At 49.5% G+C, this 20,982-nt stretch overlaps 1 protein-coding gene across 1 annotated transcript; it reads left to right on the forward strand.

The window, feature by feature from the left end:
• The first annotated feature begins 149 nt into the window (after positions 1–149).
• Positions 150–20,453, forward strand: LOC149361478 (uncharacterized). The gene is made up of 2 exons (XM_089568090.1): positions 150–1,739; positions 20,400–20,453. The coding sequence occupies exons 1-2, from the start codon at positions 150–152 to the stop codon at positions 20,451–20,453; spliced, it is 1,644 nt and encodes a 547-aa protein (XP_089424216.1).
• Positions 20,454–20,982: the final 529 nt, after the last annotated feature.

The raw sequence follows: 20,982 nt of genomic DNA on the forward strand, positions 1-20,982 counted from the left end.
GATGGGTCATCGTAGGAAATGTCTGCATAAGTCGTAGTCGCACACCGGACTGTGTCAGCAACCTCAAAACAAACGTCCTAGAAAATGGACGTCCCTCTCTTTTAGAGCCATGTGAGAACCATTTCTTGGTCAAAGAGAAACTCACTGTCATGGAGGGGTCGACACACTGCTTCCAACCAGCTCAGCACGCTGCTAGGAAACACAGCTATGACGATGAGATCGCTGAAACGCTGTTCCAGACAACGGAGGATGACAACAGACCTTCCCTTTCTGTCGAGGACAGGAAGTTCTTGAAGCTGATGGACGACGAGTTCTCAAAGGACGAATCCAACAGTTGGATAGCGCCTCTCCCCTTTCGTTCTCCAAGGCCATGGCTTCCGAATAACAGGTGCTTGGCCGAGTCGCGGCTCACAGCTGTCGTACGGACCTTGAAGAGAAAGCCAGAACTTAGGGAACAATTCACGAGCTTCATGGACAACATGTTCAAGAATGGCCATGCCGAAGAAGCTCCACCGGTTCAAGAAGGAGAAGAGTGTTGGTACCTCCCCATCTTTGGTGTTTGCCACCCACGAAAACCCGGCGAAACACGAGTTGTGTTCGACTCCAGTGCACAGTTCAAAGGCGTGTCTTTAAACAGTGTGCTGCTTACCGGTCCAGACTTGATCAACAGCCTGCTCGGAGTGCTCATCCGATTCCAGAAGGAACCCGTGGCCATAACTGTGGACATAAAGCACATGTTCTACTGCTTCCTGGTACGAGACGACCACCGAAATTATCTGAGATTTCTGTGGTTCCGCAACAACAACATCTACAGTGACGTGGTGGAGTATCGAATGAAGGTTCATGTATTTGGAAATAGTCGTCCTTCACCAGCAGTTGCAACCTATGGGCTGCGGAGAACAGCACGAGAAGGAGAGGAAGAATTTGGCAGCGACGTCAGGCAGTTCATCGAGAGGGATTTCTATGTGAACGATGGGTTGAAGTCTCTCTCTACAGACAAGGAAGCCATCAGCCTGATACGCCGCACACAACAGATGTTGGCCGCGTCAAACCTCAAGCTCCACAAAATAGCCTCTAACTGCCCTACAGTGTTGGAAGCATTTCAAAAAAAAGACCGTGCCAAGGATTTGAAGGATCTTGACTTGTGCAATGGCACGCCGCCAATCCAACGCAGTCTGGGAGTTTCTTGGAACCAGAAGAAGGATGTCTTCACATTTACGACTCCAATCCAAGAGAAGCCATTCACTCGACGCGGTGTCTTGTCAGTGGTGAATAGCCTGTACGACCCACTTGGGTTTGTGGCTCCAGTCATCGTTCAAGGGAAGTCCCTCCTCCGAGAGCTCGTCGTTGGGACAAGCGACTGGGACTGTCCACTTCCTGAAGACAAGAGCGCCACGTGGGAGACGGGGAAAGACTCCTTGCAATTGCTCGAGCAGCTGGACATACCTCGCACCTATTCCCCTGCCTCACTCACTACCGCACAGCGCAAGGAACTGCACATATTCTCCGACGCATCAACCAAGGCTGTGGCTGCAGTGGCTTACGTCAGAGTGACATATCCAGATGGTGCGTGTCATGTTGGGTTCGTCATAGGAAAGGCTAAGCTAGCACCACATCCGGAACACACCATTCCAAGGCTTGAACTGTGCGGCGCGGTGTTGGCAGTGGAGCTAGCAGAGCTCGTCAGTCGTGAAATAGATATGGAGCTTGATGGCGTAAATTTCTACACTGACAGCAAGGTGGTGCTAGGTTACATACATAATAAGACTCGGAGGTTTTATGTGTATGTCAGTAACAGGGTCGAACGCATCAGGAGCTCTACACGGCCAGAGCAATGGCACTACGTTCATTCAGACGTGAACCCTGCGGACCTCAGAACAAGGTCTGTGCCAGCAGCCCAAATGGCAGGATCGGCCTGGCTGACAGGCCCGGAGTTTTTGTATCATCAAGAACACTGCTCGCGGGTATTGAAGGGCAAGTTCGACTTGGTCGATGCTGATTCTGACACGGAGGTGCGTCCCCAGGCAAACGGTCTCGCAACCAGTGTAGGCGTGCAAGAACTCGGCAGCAGGCGGTTCGAGCGCTTCTCGAGTTGGATTAAGCTGACTCGCGCAGTTGCAATGCTCGTGCGGCTGGTGAGCAAATTTCGGGGACCTCTCACAACGTGTCAGACTGCCCGCATAACAGCTCATCTCGACAACTAGGACCTTCTACAGAACACCTAGCCCGAGCGAAGGCAATCATTATTCTGTCTGTCCAGAAAGAAGCCTTTTCAGAAGAGTTGAAAAGCTTGCAACGAGGAAAGCGACTTCCGAAGTTAAGCGCTCTGTGGAGGCTGGACCCATGGGTTGATTCCGACGGTCTTTTGAGAATTGGTGGCCGACTAGACAGAGCAAACCATTTCGACCAGCAAGAGCGGAAGCCCATCATCATGCCAGGACGGCACCACGTCACAACCCTGATTGTGCGGCATTACCACGAGCTGGTAAAACATCAAGGCCGCCATTTCACTGAGGGAGCAGTCAGGGCAGCTGGGTTCTGGATCGTCGGAGCTAAGCGTAGCATCGCCTCATACATACACAGTTGTGTTACGTGTTGCAAGCTCAGAGGAAGGCAGCTGGAGCAGAAGATGGCAGACCTGCCTGCAGAAAGGCTAAGCACCGAGCCGCCTTTCACCTATGTCGGATTAGATGTATTTGGCCCGTGGCAAGTCGCTTCTCGTCGGACCAGAGGCGGTGACGCCAACAGCAAAAGGTGGGCCGTGCTCTTCACTTGCATGAGTGTCCGCGCTGTTCACATCGAAGTGATCGAGAGCATGGACACCTCAAGTTTTATTAATGCTCTCCGGAGATTCTTCGCCATAAGGGGCCCGGCAAAGCACCTGAGGTGCGATTGCGGTACGAACTTTGTTGGAGCGTGCTCAGAACTAAAACTGGACACCAGTGGCCCAGACCACGAGAAGCTAGGAACATTCCTGTCAGACCAAGGATGCACTTGGGTATTCAACCCCCCTCATGCTTCTCACATGGGAGGAGTGTGGGAAAGAATGATAGGAGTCACACGGCGAATTTTGGACTCCATGCTTCTTGAGAGTACCTCTCGTCGCCTTACTCACGAAGTCTTGGTAACCTGCTTGGCGGAAGTCTCGGGGATCATAAATTTTCGACCCCTCGTTCCTGTCTCAACGGACCCCGAGTGCTGGGAAGTGCTGACTCCTTCAACACTCCTGACCCAGAAAGTCGGCGGCAACACAGTGCCACCAGCCTTCGGTGAAAAGAATGTGTATCGGCGACAGTGGCGGCAGGTTCAGTGGCTGGCCGCCGCCTTTTGGTGCCGTTGGCGACGCGAGTTCCTTACCACCCTGCAGAGTCGTCAGAAGTGGCAGGGGACAACTCGGAATCTCAAGGCAGGTGACCTCGTGCTCCTGAGAGACAGCCAGATTCATCGCAACGAGTGGCCCATGGGACTCATTGTGAACGCCATCGCGAGTGCGGACGGCAGGGTGCGAAAGGTCGAGATCAAGACGGCGACACGGGGAGTGATTAAGACGTTTCTCCGTCCTGTGACTGAGACAGTCCTGCTTATTCCGTGTGAGGACTGAACAAATCACATAGTGGTTATATGTATAACCAGACGGGGAGTGTGCTGTCCCGAGTCCAGTTTGAATTTCCCGCCCGGGCGCCAGCCTCATCTGCGAACACTGGACTTCTCTCCTCCCCGCTCTTTCTCTTCCTTCTCCCCGCGCGCCTTCCCTCTCGCCCGCGTGCTTTCTCCCTCTTTACACCTCCCTCCGGAGGTGTCATGTTACGTAACTCGTGACACTCTCGTTCCTTCTACCGCGCTGCACGACTGTGGCAGCACCGCGTTTTTACAAGTTGTAAATGCCTGGATAAATGTTCGATTTTCCTTGTGTTTGCGACCTGTCATCTATCTGAGGAGTGGCCGCAGCCCCAACGCGTGCCACGGAATCAGAATACCCCTGCAGTTCCACTGCCGGATTACGTCACCTTTCCTCCAATTTTTCTGTCCCCTACCCATTTTGCCAGCCATTGTCGGTAGCGATTCTGCATGCAGCGATAAGAGTTTGCTCCAATCTGCCTAGGCTGCACTCCATGTGTAGCATACTGAATTGCCCGTCTTCCTGCCCATTGTGGTAGTGCTGCATTAGTTCTTTTAGACTTTATGTCGATTGAGATTCACATCGTCGTTGGCAACCTCTCCATTCTTTCCTTGCATCTCCGACACTGTACACGGCACTCTCCGCACTTGCCGTGCTATTGCACTTATACTATCGGCTGTCTCAGCTAATCTCTCCACTACTTGTGCAGCGTCACCATTCAGGGCATTTAGCCCCGCCGCTACCACTACCAAGATACGCCCTGCAACATTCTCAGAAATTTCACTTTTCGTCTCGCGCAGTACATCACCCATTGTCCTTCCTAGGAATACACCGACTGCTACCCGCCTATCACCCTTTATACGCTCAATTATAGTTCCTTTGCCCCTTCTCATGTTTGAGTCACCACCGATAAGCACTAAGTTACTCCCACCCTCCTAATTTTCGGATTTCGCTGCTTCTATTCAGTGACTGAGACCTCATTCTTTGGGTTTAGCTTGATGCCCTTCTCTCCATCGCCTCTAGACTTCCTAGCTGCCACTTGTGCATAGCTGTTCCTGTCTGATGTACTTTCGTATCGCTGCCGATGCCAGTGAAAGCCCCATTCACGTGGCTGTCGCCGTTTTGCTTCCCGCTGGCCAGACTGTTTTTGAAGTTTTCGTTTCGCTGTCCTCCATAATTCAGGCCTGTGCGGGCGAAAGCCAACCCAAATTAAGAGTTTTGTTTAGAAGCCATTCTCGATGTTTTCGTTCTTGCCGGACTGCAGTCACCGCTACGTGGCAGTATCATGGTAATTTATGGTAGTAGTTATTGACGATTGATTGTTGTGTGACAGATGATGACGAGTTATTGAAATCATTGTGATTAAATGATTAAATAAAGAAGTGAGAAGAAAAATGTAAAAATTGCAAAAATGGGTTCAAAGGTGTAAAACTGCTCATGAATGAGAAGGCAATGCTCTACGATGGTAATTAAAAATTTTAGAGGGCATAATTTATCAATCATGAATTGAAAAAATTGAAAAAAGCGGAAAATGAATTGAAAGGTGTGAAACTGCTCAGAATGGGCAGCCAGTGTTTGCTGATGCTAAGTGTAGTCGTATAATTATCCTAATAAATGAACCTTTTAAAAAAATAAAAGTTCTCAGAGACTGCCACGTCACTGCTTTGTGCAAGAGACTCGAAAAATGGAAATACCAAAAAAAAAACCTAAAGAGTCGCATCAGGATTGGATGATGCAGCAAATGGCATACACTGTCATACGCTATCGCGTCAACTTATGACTGCAACATAAGATTTCTCCAACGTTTTTTATTCCTTGGTTAAAATTATGCCCAGCGTATGGACCTTTCCACAAATTGCCATTCCCTAGCCGATCGGCGCAAAGCATGATGGGAGAAAGGAGCGATCGCCTCCCGTGTCGGCTGCTGTCAACCATGTTGCTGGGTTGTGCACCGTGTTCAGCCATTGTGCGTCTTCTAGTGCGCGCTCTTAGTGTCCCTTAGCAAAAGGTTGCAGCGCAGTGCTGAGGTGGTTATCTGTTAGTCTTTCTGCAGTTCTGTGGTGACTTTTTTAGACATTCGACATGTCTGCAAAGGAGAATCGCGGTGGCGGTCAAACGTGCTGCGTGCCCGGCTGTAGTAACAACACTAGAAAGGACATCAACATTTCATTCCACACATTCCTCAAGGACAAGAAACTGAAGCTAGAATGGGTGCGCAGGATAAATAGGCAAGGTTCGCAAAGGCGAATTACCCTGTGGAAGCCTTCGAAATACCACAAAATATGTGGTGCGCATTTCAACACTAGCGGGGGCAAGGGATACATGGATCGTCTCCCCACGATCTTTCCATACCGAGTGTATGTGGAACGGACACCTGCTGTGACTACGGGTAAGACTCGTTTCGAGAGAAGACGGTTGTCGGCTGCTAATGCTTGCCGAACTTTCCATTTTCATCGTACCTAACATGCATATGAACGCGACCTTATGCAACATCACATCACACGCCCAAGCGGTGGCTGAAGCGTTGGCGGCGAAACAACTTCTCCCTCCTCTCGCGCGGACACTTATTCACGTGGCAGAAGGCATACTATTGCATTGCGACTAAATGGCAGCAACGTTGCACGCATATGCAGTTGCTGCTGAAGTTAAAACAACACGACCCCGAGCGATCAGTGCAAGACCAAGCTGTCTGATGACTTGTCAACAGCACCAGCAAAGAAAAACACTCCTGGAAGCTACAATACGCCCCAAACGAAAAGGGCACACCCATTTCGGGCAGCTGGACAGCAGCGGGACGTGGAGCGATAGGCGCATGCGAATCTCCAACTACGGCTGGTGACCTGGGCAGAGGACGTAGGAACAACCGGCAGCCTGAAGCCCTCCCGCAATGCTGCGCAATAATTTTTGTTTTTTTTAGGCTTTTATAAATAAAGTTTTTCACCATTACCATGGGCACATGAGCGGCGATGGTTCTATGTATACATACATTGGGCGAACGCCTGTCTTGGCGTCTACTGGCGCTCGGCTGGTGATCCATGACCGCGGAACGCAACATCCAACTGTGTCATGCGATGCAAAGGAACAGCAGACAACACAGGAAGACTAATACACAGCGATGGCGACGAGATGGCAGAGAAAGGCTTTCCGGTGATCAGACAGAGTCGGAGAGACAGACGAAAAGACGCAAGCGCAGCGCCCCGGGCGCCGCGGCGCTTAGTTTTCCCAGAGTTCTTTGCGCGGCCGCTTGGTAGCACGGCGGAATTTATGAAAAGCTCCATTCCTCCCTTGAAATTATGCCAAACACACAACGTACTTCGTACAAAGAGTGTTTCCCCAGCAAAATTCAAGACCGCTGGGGTACCCCGCATTCGAGCAATTCGAAAGCAATGAGGCCTCCTCATTACAAATTCCTTTGTTGTTTTTGAATTGGTTCATTGATTACCCACTTCATCAAAAACAATTCATTTTAATTCCCCCTAAATATAAATTCATTCACAATTAATTCACAGTTATTCACTTAATTAACTCTAATTCACCTTAATGTTGCATTATTTCACAATTAAATCGCAATAATTTTCCTTAATTCAAGAATAAATAATCTTTATTCAAAATTAATGCACCTTAGTTCACCTTGTTGACACTTTCTATAATAATTATTTACCGATTGGATCCCGATTAACTGCACATTTTCTCTCATTTCATCTCGGTACTCATTCCGGACTTCCACATTTGGCGCCACACGTTGGCTCCGCCCACACTTCTGGTCACGTGGCCCACACTTCCAGCATTTTCAAATTGAGCACCACTTTTCCTCTGGCCTTGTCCACATTTTGAAAATGTTTGTCTCTAATTAACTATTCATCCAATTTCAAAAATATTTTTTTCGCAGCATCCTCACATCGTCCACTTTCGATTTTTATTTATTTATTTATACTGTCAGCCGTAGGCCGTTACAGGGTGGAAACAGATACATATGTAAGTTATGTCACACAGCCACAAGTATGAACAGTGCACAATTCAAAACAGTCAAATTGAAAACGACAATCGTCGAAACACAGCTGTCCTGCACTGCAGATACAGGCCTAAAGTACAAACGCTGGGTAAATATTTTAGCGTACAACCATAAAATAGCAGTAGGGAAACAAAACGTATAAAAAGAAAAACAAAATTACAGGGATGTCTATTCAGGTAAGTGACGGTACAAGCAATTTTCAAATTTGGGGAGATTGTCTATTTGCAGAAAGGCCTGAGGCAGGGAATTCCATTCTGTTATTGTTCTAGGGAAAAAGGAGTATTTAAAACAGTTAATACAGGCCATCATGGGTGTAGCCTGGTAACTGTGAGAGCTTCTTAAAGGGCGACACGAACGCTGTTGCAAATAGAGGCTTGTGTTTAAGTTGAAGTGATTATTGCGCAAAAGATAAAGAAATTTTAGCCTGGCGAATCTTCCTTCGTTTCGACAGTGAAGGAAGTTATTATTCATGTAGCATGTCAGTCACGGAATCAGTATATCTATATTTTGACAGAATGAACCTGGTGGCCCTTCTTTGAACTTTTTCAATCTTATCCGTTTGATTTGACTGATACGGATTCCATATGACGCTTGCATATTCCAATGTCTGACGTACCAGCGCGAGATAGGCAGTTAGTTTTGCTTTTGTGGATGCAAGTTTCAGTTTTCTTTTAATGTACCACAATTTAGTTTCGGCTTTTGAACATATGTTGTCAATATGTAAATTCCAACTTAGATTAGATGATATAGTGACACCTAAATACTTAAAGGAGTTGACACTTGTTATATTCCGCCCATCTATTTTATAATCAAATGAAAAAATATTTTTCGTTTTGTTTGTCAGTGTAATATATGATGTTTTTGTATAATTAATTTTCATTCGGGAAGCTCTACACCATTGATTAATGGAGTTCAACGCCAAATTTAATGTGAGCTGGTCTTCTGGCTTTGATATTGTGACGAAGACGAAGCTGGCAGTGGCGCGGGACGGAGCGCCCGCGCTAGGCCAGCGGCCATTAAATCATCTCATAGCCATGGTTCATCACTTCTCATTCTTCGGATGGCCGCCGCGTAACATTTGTTGTGAGGTGTTGGGGTCCCTTCATCGCCATCCTGGTCACGGAGCTTCGGCGTCCTGGGCCTGCCGTGGACGTCGGCCGTGAGTACCTAGTCAGCGCCGCACGGCCGTGCCCCAGCCCGTTCGACCTGAACCGACTTCGACGCTCACCCCAGCCCCGTCCCCCGCCCGGACCACACTACACGACGGACCCAAGATCCGACGGACCCAAGACCCGACGGACCCAAGACCCCACCGACCCAAGACCCCACTGACCCAAACGTGAAGACACCGTCCCCCTGCCTCTGCCGTTCGGTGCGTCCAGAGACCTCGGCCGTCAGCTCCTGGCACCCTACGGCCCGAATGCATCGTTGACCGGGACTCATTCTCTCATCTTTCTCATCGTGGCGGCCAGCACTGCACCATCTTTTACATATTGTTCGATCCTTCACTCAAGACCATCGCCATTTCGCCGTCTGTTCGTCACCGATCGGGACGATCGCTCGGAGGCCCCGGGTAGTGTGACGAAGACGAAGCTGGCAGTGGCGCGGGACGGAGCGCCCGCGCTAGGCCAGCGGCCATTAAATCTTCTCATAGCCATGGTTCACCACGTCTCATTCTTCGGCTGGCCGCCGCGTAACAATATGATTGAGTATATTAAACAGTCATCCGCAAATAGCCGGACTGTAATTTGAGGAGGAAGTGAGACTGCGATGTTGTTAATACAGCGTAAAAATATTATGGGCCCCAGCACAGACCCCTGAGGGACACCTAAGAGTACACCCGGGACGTCAAATTTCACAACGTCTACCTCCACATACTGGGTTCTATTAGTAAGGTAAGCTTTAATCCAGTACACAATATCTGTGTTTATGCCTAAGTCAATGAGCCTATTAAGAAGTTCATCATGGGGTACACGGTCGAATGCTTTAGACATGTCTAGGCAAACTGCATCCACTTGGTCCCTGTTGTTTAAGCCTTTTGGAAAATCATGCAGTGTTTCTACAAGTTGGGTAACAGTAGAGAGCTCCCGCCTGAAACCATGTTGATTGGGATTTAGTTTGTTCGTGTCCTCAAGATATTTGGATAAGCAGTTTGCCACGACGTGCTCAAGCATCTTGCAACAGGAGCAGGTGATAGAAATAGGTCTGTAATTGTCGGGAACGTGCTTGCTTCCAGATTTGTGTACTGGAACTATCCTAGCCTGCAGGCAGTCATTTGGCAAGGAATGTTGCTTCGGTGATGCGTTGAATATGATAAATAAATATTTTGCGATCCATTCCGCGTATCTTCTTAGGAACTCATTAGGAATAGAATCAGGACCGGAAGACTTTTTTGTATCTAAATTAAGGAGGAGGGAAAATATTCTTTCAATGGACAAGGTAATAGCGGGTATGTCATACGGTTGGGAGCATAATCCGCTTATAGAATTCTGGGGCCTAGAGTTAGAAGGGCTAAATACAGAATGAAAATAGGCATTACATCTGTTAGCGATTTCTGATTTATCAGTAACAACACAACCATCCACTGTAAGAAACTTCATTTTTTTCCCTCGAGGGTGAAAGGTGACGCCAAAAACGCTGTGGGGAAGTTTTCATAAATTGGGTCAGCTTTTCTGACAAATAGGTATCTTTTGCTGTCAATAACTTCTCTTTAAGTATCGAAGATAGGTGCGACATTTCATTTTGATTCCTTACTCTGTTGCGTTTTCTCCGCTTTATTCTTCGCTTTAGCTGGATTATTTCACGATTTATCCAAGGTTTACGTTTCTTTATCGTTTTTTTACGTTGCGGAACAAACTTTTGCAGGCAATACCTGATTATATTTTTAAACCTCTCCCACAAAGTGTTGACGTCATCCTCCCTGTGGTAAGAATCCAAGGCCATTTCCAAGTAGTCTATGATGCTGACATCATCAGCATTCGAAAAATCGTTAACAGAAATAGTTAGCCTCTTCGTTTTTTCCGGTGGTCTAAGCCGTTTGAAAGAAACTAAAACAAGATTATGATCAGAAAGCCCTTCCTTAACGGACACATCATATTCAGTTATTTTGCTGCTTACAAAAACCAAGTCTAGTATTGATTCCGTACTTTCTCAAATCCTTGTTGTGTGTTTGACAATTTGTGTGAGATCATTATTAAAGGCAATGTCTAACATGACCTCACAGTGTTTAGCATCAGTTGTGCCTGCATCAAGTGACTCCCAAGATATACTCGGCAAATTGAAATCACCGGCAATGATCACACTTGCGTTTCCAGGTACATTATTTGAAACGTATTCTTGTAACGATTCAAGAAATGTAATAGGGGCACTGGGGGGTCGATATACTCCGGCAATAACACAAGAAGAAACACCAAATTTTATCTGACACCAGATGCTCTCCGTGTTAGGGCAATCCTTCATAAGAAGAAATTCGATTCCTTCTTTAAAAATAAGCGCCACACCACCACCGCGCGTGTCACGATCCTTACGTATCATTCGATACGAAGGTGGTACTATCACACCATCAGTTATTTCAGGACGCAACCATGTTTCTGTTACTGCAATTACATCTGGCTGGTAAAGCATGATAATGTGTTCTAGGTCAGTAGTTTTATTCAGGAGACTGCGTGCATTCAAATTTATCAATGTAAAATTTCTTTCTTCTGTCCCAAACTGTCATTCGTTTTTATTATCAGTAGCAAGCGTGCGTTCTACCCTCAAGCGGCAGTGGTTGTCGTCATCCCAGACAAATTCCTCTTTATCAATAAAAAGCCTGTCATGCTGAAGCCAAATCTTTGCGCCATTGTCCTTCTCATGCTGTGCACTTGCCCACAGTTTCTTGCGCTTATGTAAAGTCGCCTGGGAATAATCATGTGATAAAGAAGTATTGCTGCCCTTTAGTTTCTTGCAGTTCCTAAATAAATTCATTTTTTCATTGTAGTCGAAGCAACGAACGATCATTGGGCGCACCTTGTCCACGCCCTTCTTTCCGAGCATGTGTATCCGTTCCACCGTGTTAACTCTGACACCAAGGCGTTCGTGGAACACATCGTCCAATACTTTCTTCTTAAGTTCGACGCTAGTTTCACTATCAGTTTCCGATACTCCGATTACGAGAAGATTGTTTCGTCGGCCTCGGTCTTCCATCTCGACTATTTTCTCTTGCTGTGAACGGATAGTTACTCCCAGGTCATGCACCAATGCTTCAGGTTTTTCTTCTTTTTTGCGCCTCTCCACCTTTCCCTCATTAAAATTCCTTTCTCTCTCTCTCTTTTTTGCGCATATTCAATAAATTGCTCTCAATTTCTAGCATCTTCTCATTCACTTTATCAAATTGCTGGGAAAGCAAACTCTGGTTTTCTTTAACTTGCCTCATCTCCTCAATGAGCGCTTTCTGTCCTTTCAAGAGGTCACTGAACATTTTTTCGACAGTATCAGGCCCAGGATTTTGCTCAACATCACCAGCAAGTATCAACAACAATGAGATGCATTCCAGTACAAGATCAACACACACTGTGGGGCACGGCAGAACAATAATGAACCTATCATCACTTCTAAAACATATTTGTTGTTTACTAACCCGTAAGAACAGGACAAAAGGTTCAGCTGGCTTCATTTTGAAGGCCTCGCCGTGCCCACACGAAGGCTCGATGAAGACTGAGCTTAAATAGCCGGTGCTGTCCGTTATCATCGACGAAGTTGTCGTACAGGGAGCGCATGCGCCAGTCCGTTCCATGCGGTAGCTTTCCACGCAGGCAGCCGCAAAAGATGACCGTTGTAGCTGTCGGCAACAAACCACGTACTTGAGGCGTGATCCGATGTCGAAGCATGGCACAGGAAGGCCTGTAAGAACAGGACAAAAGGTTCAGCTGGCTTCATTCTGAAGGCCTCGCCGTGCCCACACGAAGGCTCGATGAAGACTGAGCTTAAATAGCCGGTGCTGTCCGTTATCATCGACGAAGTTGTCGTCCCAGGGAAGCGCATGCGCCAGTCCGTTCCATGCGGTAGCTTTCCACGCAGGCAGCCGCAAAAGATGACCGTCGTAGCTGTCGGCAACAAAGCACGTACTTGAGGCGTGATCCGATGTTGAAGCATGGCACAGGAAGGCCTGTAAGAACAGGACAAAAGGTTCAGCTGGCTTCATTCTGAAGGTCTCGCCGTGCCCACACGAAGGCTCGATGAAGACTGAGCTTAAATAGCCGGTGCTGTCCGTTATCATCGACGAAGTTGTCGTCCCAGGGAGCGCATGCGCCAGTCCGTTCCATGCGGTAGCTTTCCACGCAGGCAGCCGCAAAAGATGACCGTCGTAGCTGTCGGCAACAAAGCACGTACTTCAGGCGTGATCCGATGTTGAAGCATGGCACAGGAAGGCCTGTAAGAACAGGACAAAAGGTTCAGCTGGCTTCATTCTGAAGGCCTCGCCGTGCCCACACTGTGCCCATTACAGCCACTCGTTTGATTACAGCCCCTTCTGAGTCACAAAGCGGCTCACGCTATGAGGGACGCTGTAGTGTAGGGCTGCGGAAATTTCGACCACCTGGGGTTTTTTAACGTGCGCTCACATCACACAATGCACGTTCCTCTTGAATGTTGCCTCCTTAGAAATCAGACCGACGCCGACGGGATCTAAACCGCGTCTTTCCCGTCAGCAGCCGAGCACCATAACCACTAGGCGAGGTGTTTGGGTGCAAGTTGAACCCAGGACCTTCGGATACTTGGATACCAGATTAAACTGAAGGCGCAGCGCACGAAGGGCAGGACTAAGGGAGATAGAAATAGAGCGCTGTGTTCGTCTCTGCTTTAGACATGTCCTTCGTGCGTTGTCCCTTCAGTTTTAACAATGTACCGACTAGCCCAGGCAAATACCTTACTGCAATACTTGGATACCAGATCATGAATGCACGTTGATTGAAGCGGAATAAACGTGAGCCCAGTGACTGCGCTGTAGTTTTGACGGAGCGAAGTGCCTTAGAGGCATGTCGTGATATGTACGCAACTGCTTATGAGTTCGCTAGTGATAAATTAGGTAACTGAGGAAGAGAGCAAACACGACACGAGAATCCTGTCTTGTTATACTCTTAAAGGCTGGCATTCGGCGCCCCCAATTTTTTCCGCACCGCTGCATATTGAAACCTTACGTCAAGTGGACGTTGCGATTCTAAAGTAGCCTCCTGCAGCCATTGCTTCAGGTAACCTTAATACTGTTGTAAGAGTTAAAAGATAACGGTAGACAGAAAAAGAAAAGACGTGCGTTTCAACAACCGTGTCCGCCGAAGCGCACGCTGGATGACAAAAACAGATAAGCGGCCGTAGCCTGCAGCTTCCCCCGAGCTGTCCATTTCTACCACACGCTGTTGTTGTTGTTGCGGCTGAGAGAAGAATGAAAAGGAAAGTGCACGGGCCTGTCGACTGACTCGAGCCTAGCCACCACCGCTGCTACGTGCACATATAGGAGAGTTATAAGATGAGGAAAGAGGGAAAGAAGAGACGCGGGTCGCAACAACTATGTCCGCCGAAGCGAAGACGCTGGCTGAAACAAGAGATACTCATATCCCAACATAATTTCAACCTCTACCAGAGGCTCGGTATCGTTGTGATATATATACCCGCCCCATTTGTGACAACACTCCGCGCATGCGCACAACGGACAAGGCGGGCGCCTAGAATTTCGACGGAGTCTAAATTATAGAGCACCGTGTACTGCGCGATGTGGGTGCACAATAAGAACCCCCAGGTGGTGCAATTTTCTGGAGCCCTTCTCAACGACGTTCCTCATAGGCCGAGCCGCTTTGAGACGTTAAACACTCATAGACCATGAACCATTTCTTTGGTCCCATTGTTTATCCCTTCCTCTATGGCGCGGATCGGGTGTCCATAGAGATATGTGGGGCGGCTAAAATTGAAAACCAATTTTCAATTTTACGAAGGAACGCCAAATGCCGCTCGGCGCGACGACCTGCCCGTGGTGCCACGGCTCAGTGCGCACCCACCCTGACTTCGCGAAGCGGCTAGCTTGGTGTAGCTCTCGCTACAAAATGTCTACAAATCAGAAAACGGTAATTTACGAGATAGGAGTATGTACCGTGTCACGCCATCTCGGCTGCATGTTAAAATTGCACTGCCGGCACTCAGTGTTGATTTCGTCATTGAAGTTGGTCTAGTCGGTGAATATGACATACATAGGCTTTCAATTTATTAATATATAACAGCTAGTTATAATGTGTCCAATCATATAATTATCTCCACAGCAAGGACTACTATCCTGTATAGGCTATATGGAGACAAGCAAGGATTAGAAATGCGTAAATATTCACTTGTTTATCTCAGGGGTGCGACCAATACAATTATTAGGATCAGCTAACGACGCCCCCTGAAGGACAACGCCGTTCGCATACCTCCCCTAATAACCTTCTCCTGTGCCAGCTGCATCCACCTTATTCTCGCAAAATTCCGAAGCTTGACCCGCCTAAATACGTAAATTTCTCCCACCTCCTGCCATTCTTCACTTCTGTTGGCAACCAATCTGTTGCATTACATGCCCTGTCGACTATAACCGACGATTTTAACAACTGGCACACGCTACTTCATCGATGCTGCCCCCATAATGACCGGGTAGCACTCGCCTTGGATCTTAATGGGGCATTTGACAATTTAACACACGTGATCATACTCACTAACCTAAGCCAGGCCAACTGTGGCCTTAACATATTCTGATACATATGCCAATTTCTAATATATCGTGAATCCCACATCTGCATCTAAGGTAGAGAGCATTGTCATTACCTACTCCGCACGCGGGCAACCTGCCAGGGGCGGTACTTTCCCCGCTGCTTTTCACTCTTGCTATGATGCCCCTGCCGATCCAGCTGGGTACAGCTGGGTCCATCTGGGTACAAGGCGTGCTGCACGCCGATGACATCACCCAGTGGGCCACGCAGTGCAGCACAGGGGACATTGAAACTAGCCTGCAAACAGCGGCGACGATAGTAAACTGCTATGACCACTGCTGCGGTCTTTAATGTTCCCCTCCAAAATCGGAATTTCTCCACCTCTGCCGCTCACAAAAATGCACAGTTAAAACCTCTCTTTCTCTTGAGACTGGTCCTATACGCGAAACTGAAGAGATACGGGTACTCGTAATATACACTCACAAATACAGACGGCCAAACACTACGTTGGCTAAACTCCGTAAGGCGGAGGACCAGGGGGGCCGCATGGTCCGCCGGGTTTCCAACAACCGTTGGTTGTCACGAAGTAAGGATGACTTGCAGCTGGCAGACGACTTTGTAGCCAGTCTAATTCTCTATTCGACTCCTTATCTCCCCCCACGAAAGTAGGAGGAGGATGCGCTTGAGGTCATCTTTCGGAACTTTCCGGAAGCTCAGGGAGGCGCACCTTACAAACCAGTACATCCGCTTGTCGCTAACGGAGTCGGGTCGCTGCCTTCTTGCCCGAATCCATATCCAACACAGCACTCCCATGGAAGACAGGTTTCACATCCCAGAGCTGTGGAGACGCGCCCTCAATCTGCCACCTCTTCCAGCCAACTATTTCACACTTAGACCATAGTGGCCGGCTCCTGGGACAGGCGGAAGCCCTAGCCCGGCTGTATGGCAACAGAACACGTGTTTTGCTACGTGGTCGCCTCCGGTCCTCACTACGGGGGATGGTACACGGTCGTGATAGTTCACAACAGCAACACAGTTAACGCCTCACCTTCAGAACCTGCAGTGCAACACAAGCAGAAGAGGACGTGATTGCTCTCGCAGCCTCACATTCCGATTCAAAATGCTTAATTACCGACTCCCAAGGGGCCTGTCGGGGCGTCGAACAAGGCTGCAGTACCTTCCTAGACTATCGAATGTACCAAAATTGCATACGGGATACAGACTTCGTACACCATTACCTTATATGGGCCCCTGCTCATCAGGGGCTTGCAGGAAACGAGGAAGCAGATGCACCCACCCGCGCGCTCTCTCATCTGGCTGCCTTCTCCTCCCCCGATCAGGAAGCCGATCCTAATCTGATCTATTCCATCAAAGATGTGACAATCAACTATCAAGATAGTCATCACCTTTACCCTCGCCCATGTAAAGAGCGGCTCCTTCTCCGCCTTCTCACCAATACATGATGTGCCCGGCAGCACTAAAACATTTTGACCCCTCCTCGGTTCAACTATTGCTGAACTAGTTAGAGAGCGAAAGTTGTAGCATATCGGGCAACGATACACGGTGTTACGTCTCGCCTTCGTCCTGGGAAGACAACGACATGGCAGCAGCGAAACGCGACAAATCCCGAGACGCGCGTTGGGTGAGCGCCTGGATTGCCACGGAAGCCGCGTCCGTCTGCCCGGTTGAGCGAGCGTTTCGCCTACACCGAGTGGGAACGCGCGTTCGAAATGCGCGTGAACGCCGCTCATGGACATTCCGGCGTCTGCGCTACGTGGATGACATCGTTCCCCCCTCTCCCAGCGCGTGACGGCGGTGTGATCTCTCGGGAGTGAGTGAGTGCGTGTGTGTCTGTGATTGGTGCCAGTGAGAACTTCTTTCCCCTACACGCCCGGCCCTCATCTTGGGAACCTAGGGAAGGGAACTCTTTAGAACCCCGGCAGCGGCACGGCCGGGGAGCTCTTTGTCTTTGAATGATCTCCTGATGAGCTGTCGTGATGCAGCGTTCCTGCAGCTCACTTGTAAATATGAAAATTGCTGTATAAAGTCCTCTTTCATTGTCTTTTCCCAGCAGCCTCGTCTCAGACGTCCCTCATTCCCACTCCGGCGCACGACCATGCTACCTCGTCTGTAACAAACTGGTGGCTGCGGTGGGATGCTGCTACCTCGTCCCTAACAAACTGGTGGCAGCGGCGGGACGCTGCTACCTCGTCCTTAACAACGGCTTGGCGTCTCTGACGTTGAGTGCGTTCTCGGACACTGGAGAGAAATTGAAAATGTTTTTTTAGGAAAGGAGATGACGCAGTAATTGTCTTGCATCTCTCGCTGGACACCCCACCTACGCGGCAAAAGAAATAAAGGAGGAAGTGAAAGAAAAAAGGAAGGAAGAGGTGCAATGGTGGAGCGTTTCGGAATAATTTCGACTTTGGTTGGTAACAACTTTATTCATAGTCCTGCACATCTTTCGCCGACGGGGCCTTAGGTCTCCCACGTGGGGACGTCGAGGCGCTGCCTCGCCGTCGCCTCGCGGGCCTGCTGGACGGCCCAGAGTTGGTGCCCGAGGCTGGGGCTGCGCAAGGCAGCGGCCAACCGCGGCGGGAGGGTTCGGGAATTAGCACCGTGAAGGTTTTTGTTACAGTCCCAGAGCATGTGAGTTAAAGTGGCTACATTAGCGTGGCAGACCTTGCATATATTTGTTGGGTATGTACCGGGGTAAAGCCTGTGCTATAGTTCCGGGTTGGGGTACGTGAGCGTCTGCAGTTGTCTGAGGGCCACCGCGTGCGCCCTGTCCAGCTTGTCGCTGGGCGGAGGGAAGGTTCGGCGGGCCAGGCAGAGGGCCTTGGTAATTTCGTTGTAGCTGGTCAATCAGTCTTTGGTGCTATTCCACGGACGACGGTCGCCGGCGCGGTTCGCGAGCTCGCGCGCCTTGGCGTGTGCCGTCTCGTTGCGGTTGCGATACGTCCTCGATTATTCTCCCATGTGCGGCGGGAACCATTGAATTCTGGTTTGTAATTCTACCTCCTGCTGGACTTGTCGGTTCCTCAGGACTCGTTCCGCTCTCTGTAAGATTCATCCTTTGGCGAAGTTTCTAACCGTCTGATGCGAGTCGCAGAGAACCACAGTGCACGTCGGATCCGTGAGGGCGACTGCCTCCGCCGCTTCCTCCGCCTTTTCTGCGCGTTCGCACGCTACACTTGACGTTATGCGCGTTTTGCCGCACGAATCGACGACCGCAACCGCGAATCGCGAGCGTTTTGCGTATTTTGCGGCGTCAACGAACCTTGTTCGTATCGTCTCCGTGGCTGTGCAGGAGAGCTCTGGCCCTGGCCACTTTTCTTCCCCGGTTGTGCTCCGGGTGAACGTTTCGTGGAATCGGATCGACTCATAGCGTTTGTCTGATCGCGTTTGGAATGACGACTTTCTGGCCTTGTTGTGCGTGGTAACGGATGTCGAGACTTTCCATTATCTGGCGGCCTGCTGTCGTTCCCGTTAATCTTTCCAGTTGTGAAGTGCTCTGCGCCTCGGCGATTTCGCTAAGCTTGTTGTGAAGTCCGAGCTGGAGCAAGCGATGCGTGCTGGTGGACTCGGGTAGACCCAGTGCTATCTTGTACACCCTGCGAATGAGGACATTGATCTTGGCTTCTTCTCTCTTGTACCAGTTGTGGAATGCCGCAACGTACGCAATATGGCTAATGACGAAAGAGTGTATGAGTCGTGTGAGACTCTCCTCCCTCATTCCGTTTCTTCTGCTAGTGACCCTCTTGAGGATTCGCATGGCGTTAGCTGTCTTGTGCTTTAATTTAGTGATCGTTTCGCCGTTGACGCCGTTGGCCTCGATTATCATGCCGAGGACCCTAATTGTGTGTACTATCGGGATGGTTGCTCCGTTTCTCGTACGTAGTCTGATCTCTTCGTACTCGCGCTTTGTCGTTGCCGCATTCCGACCACTCCCGGGCGGTCTGCCCCTCTGCGTGGGGCGGTAGAGTAGGAGTTCCGACTTTTTCGGCGAACATCGTAAACCCGTACCCTCTACGTATTCCTCTATTGTCTCGATTGCTAGTTGCAGTGCCGTTTCGATGTGACCGTCGCTGCCTTTGTGCACCCAAATTGTTATATCGTCGGCGTATATTGTGTGCCGGACGTCTTTCAGTTTTTGTAGCTTTTCTGCTAGGCCGATCATGACCAGGTTGAAGAGCGTGGGCGAGATGACGGAGCCCTGCGGCGTGCCGGTGCTCCCCAGCGTTTGCTCTTCTAGCTGGAGGTCCCCTGCCACTAAAACAGCTCGCCTGTCTGTCTGTCAGGAAATCTTTAACGTAGTTGTACGTGCGTACACCTAGGTTATGCCGCGATATCTGGTGTAAGATCGCCGAGTGCGCGATATTATCGAATGCGCTTTCAAGGTCGAGGCCGAGAATTGCTTTGGTGCCTCTCGTCTTGCCATCAAGAACGTGGTGCTTCAGTTGTATCATTGCGGCCTGCGTGGACAATTGTGGGCGGAATCCTATGATGGATGGTGGGTATGCCCCTTTGTGCTCTAAGTGGGCTTGCCAGCGGTTAAGCAGTGCGTGCTCCATGGTCTTGCCGCGCAGGACGTCAGCGGTATGGGGCGAAGGTTTTCGAGGCTCGGTGCTTTTCCGGGTTTCGAGATTAGTATCATTTCCGCAGTTTTACATTGTTGCGGGTGGGTGCCGCGCTGCCAGCAGTCATTGATAAATGCCGTTAACTGTTCCACGGATTTGTCGTCAAGATTCTTCAGGGCGCGATTCGACACCCCGTCAGGGCCTGGCGCCGATCTGCTGTTTATGTTGTGCAGCGCCGTCCTGATCTCTTCTGCACTAAAGCCCTTATCCAATTCTACATTCGGATCCCCATCATAAGGGCCGTGTTGTGCAGTCGACGTGTGCGGCAAGTACTTGGCTCGTAACTGGACGGTCACTGCATCTTCACCATACTTCTCGAGCTCCCTGTGTAATAGACGTGCGAGGCAGTCACTCTGGTGGGATTTGGTCTTCGTTTCGTCCAACAGATACCTGAGCAGGTTCCACGATTTCCCGTTGTGCAGTTGTCCATCGACTGCATTGCACAACTCGTTCCATTGCTGGAGGTTGAGCGTTAGGCAGTGTTCCTCGATGTTGCGGCTGATCTCCGCTATTTTCTTTCGAAGTCTTCGATTGAGTCTCTAGCCCTTCCACCTGGCCAGGATCGAATTCTTCGCCTCGATGAGATGCGCCAGGCGGCTGTCCATCTTGTCAGTTTCAGCCTCAGTTTCGACGCTCTTGGTTGACGCTTTGGCGTCTGCAACCAGCGAGCGGGTCCAAGCTTCGATGTCCGTGATCGTATCGCCTGCAGATTCTTTTTGGTCTCGTTTCTTTCTGAAGTCTTCCCAGTCGGTCCATTGGAACTTTCGCTTACTGCCCTGTTCCTTGTCTGGCGTCAGGAAGTATATTTCGACGATCATGTGGTCGCTCTCAAGGTCGGTCGACGTGTTTTTCCACGTGGTGGCCGTCGTCCCGGTAATTCGGGCGAACATAAGGTCCGGGGTCGTGTCTCTGGTAGTAGGGTTACCGATTCTTGTCGGCCGCGCCGGGTCCGTAAGTAACATGAAGTCGATTCATGCGCATCTTGTCCGAGTTGTCTTCCCTTGG

The sequence above is a fragment of the Amblyomma mixtum genome, chromosome 2, assembly GCF_055824585.1.
Source record: "Amblyomma mixtum isolate Tamu chromosome 2, ASM5582458v1, whole genome shotgun sequence".
NCBI lineage: Eukaryota > Metazoa > Arthropoda > Arachnida > Ixodida > Ixodidae > Amblyomma > Amblyomma mixtum.

Coding starts and splice junctions, on each gene's coding strand:
- LOC149361478 (XM_089568090.1), top strand. CDS start 150: ATGGAGGGGTCGACACACTGCTTCCAACCAGCTCAGCACGCTGCTAGG. Junction 1,740..20,399: donor ATTTCTACACTGACAGCAAG/GTGGTGCTAGGT, acceptor CCCGTTGTGCAG/TTGTCCATCGACTGCATTGC.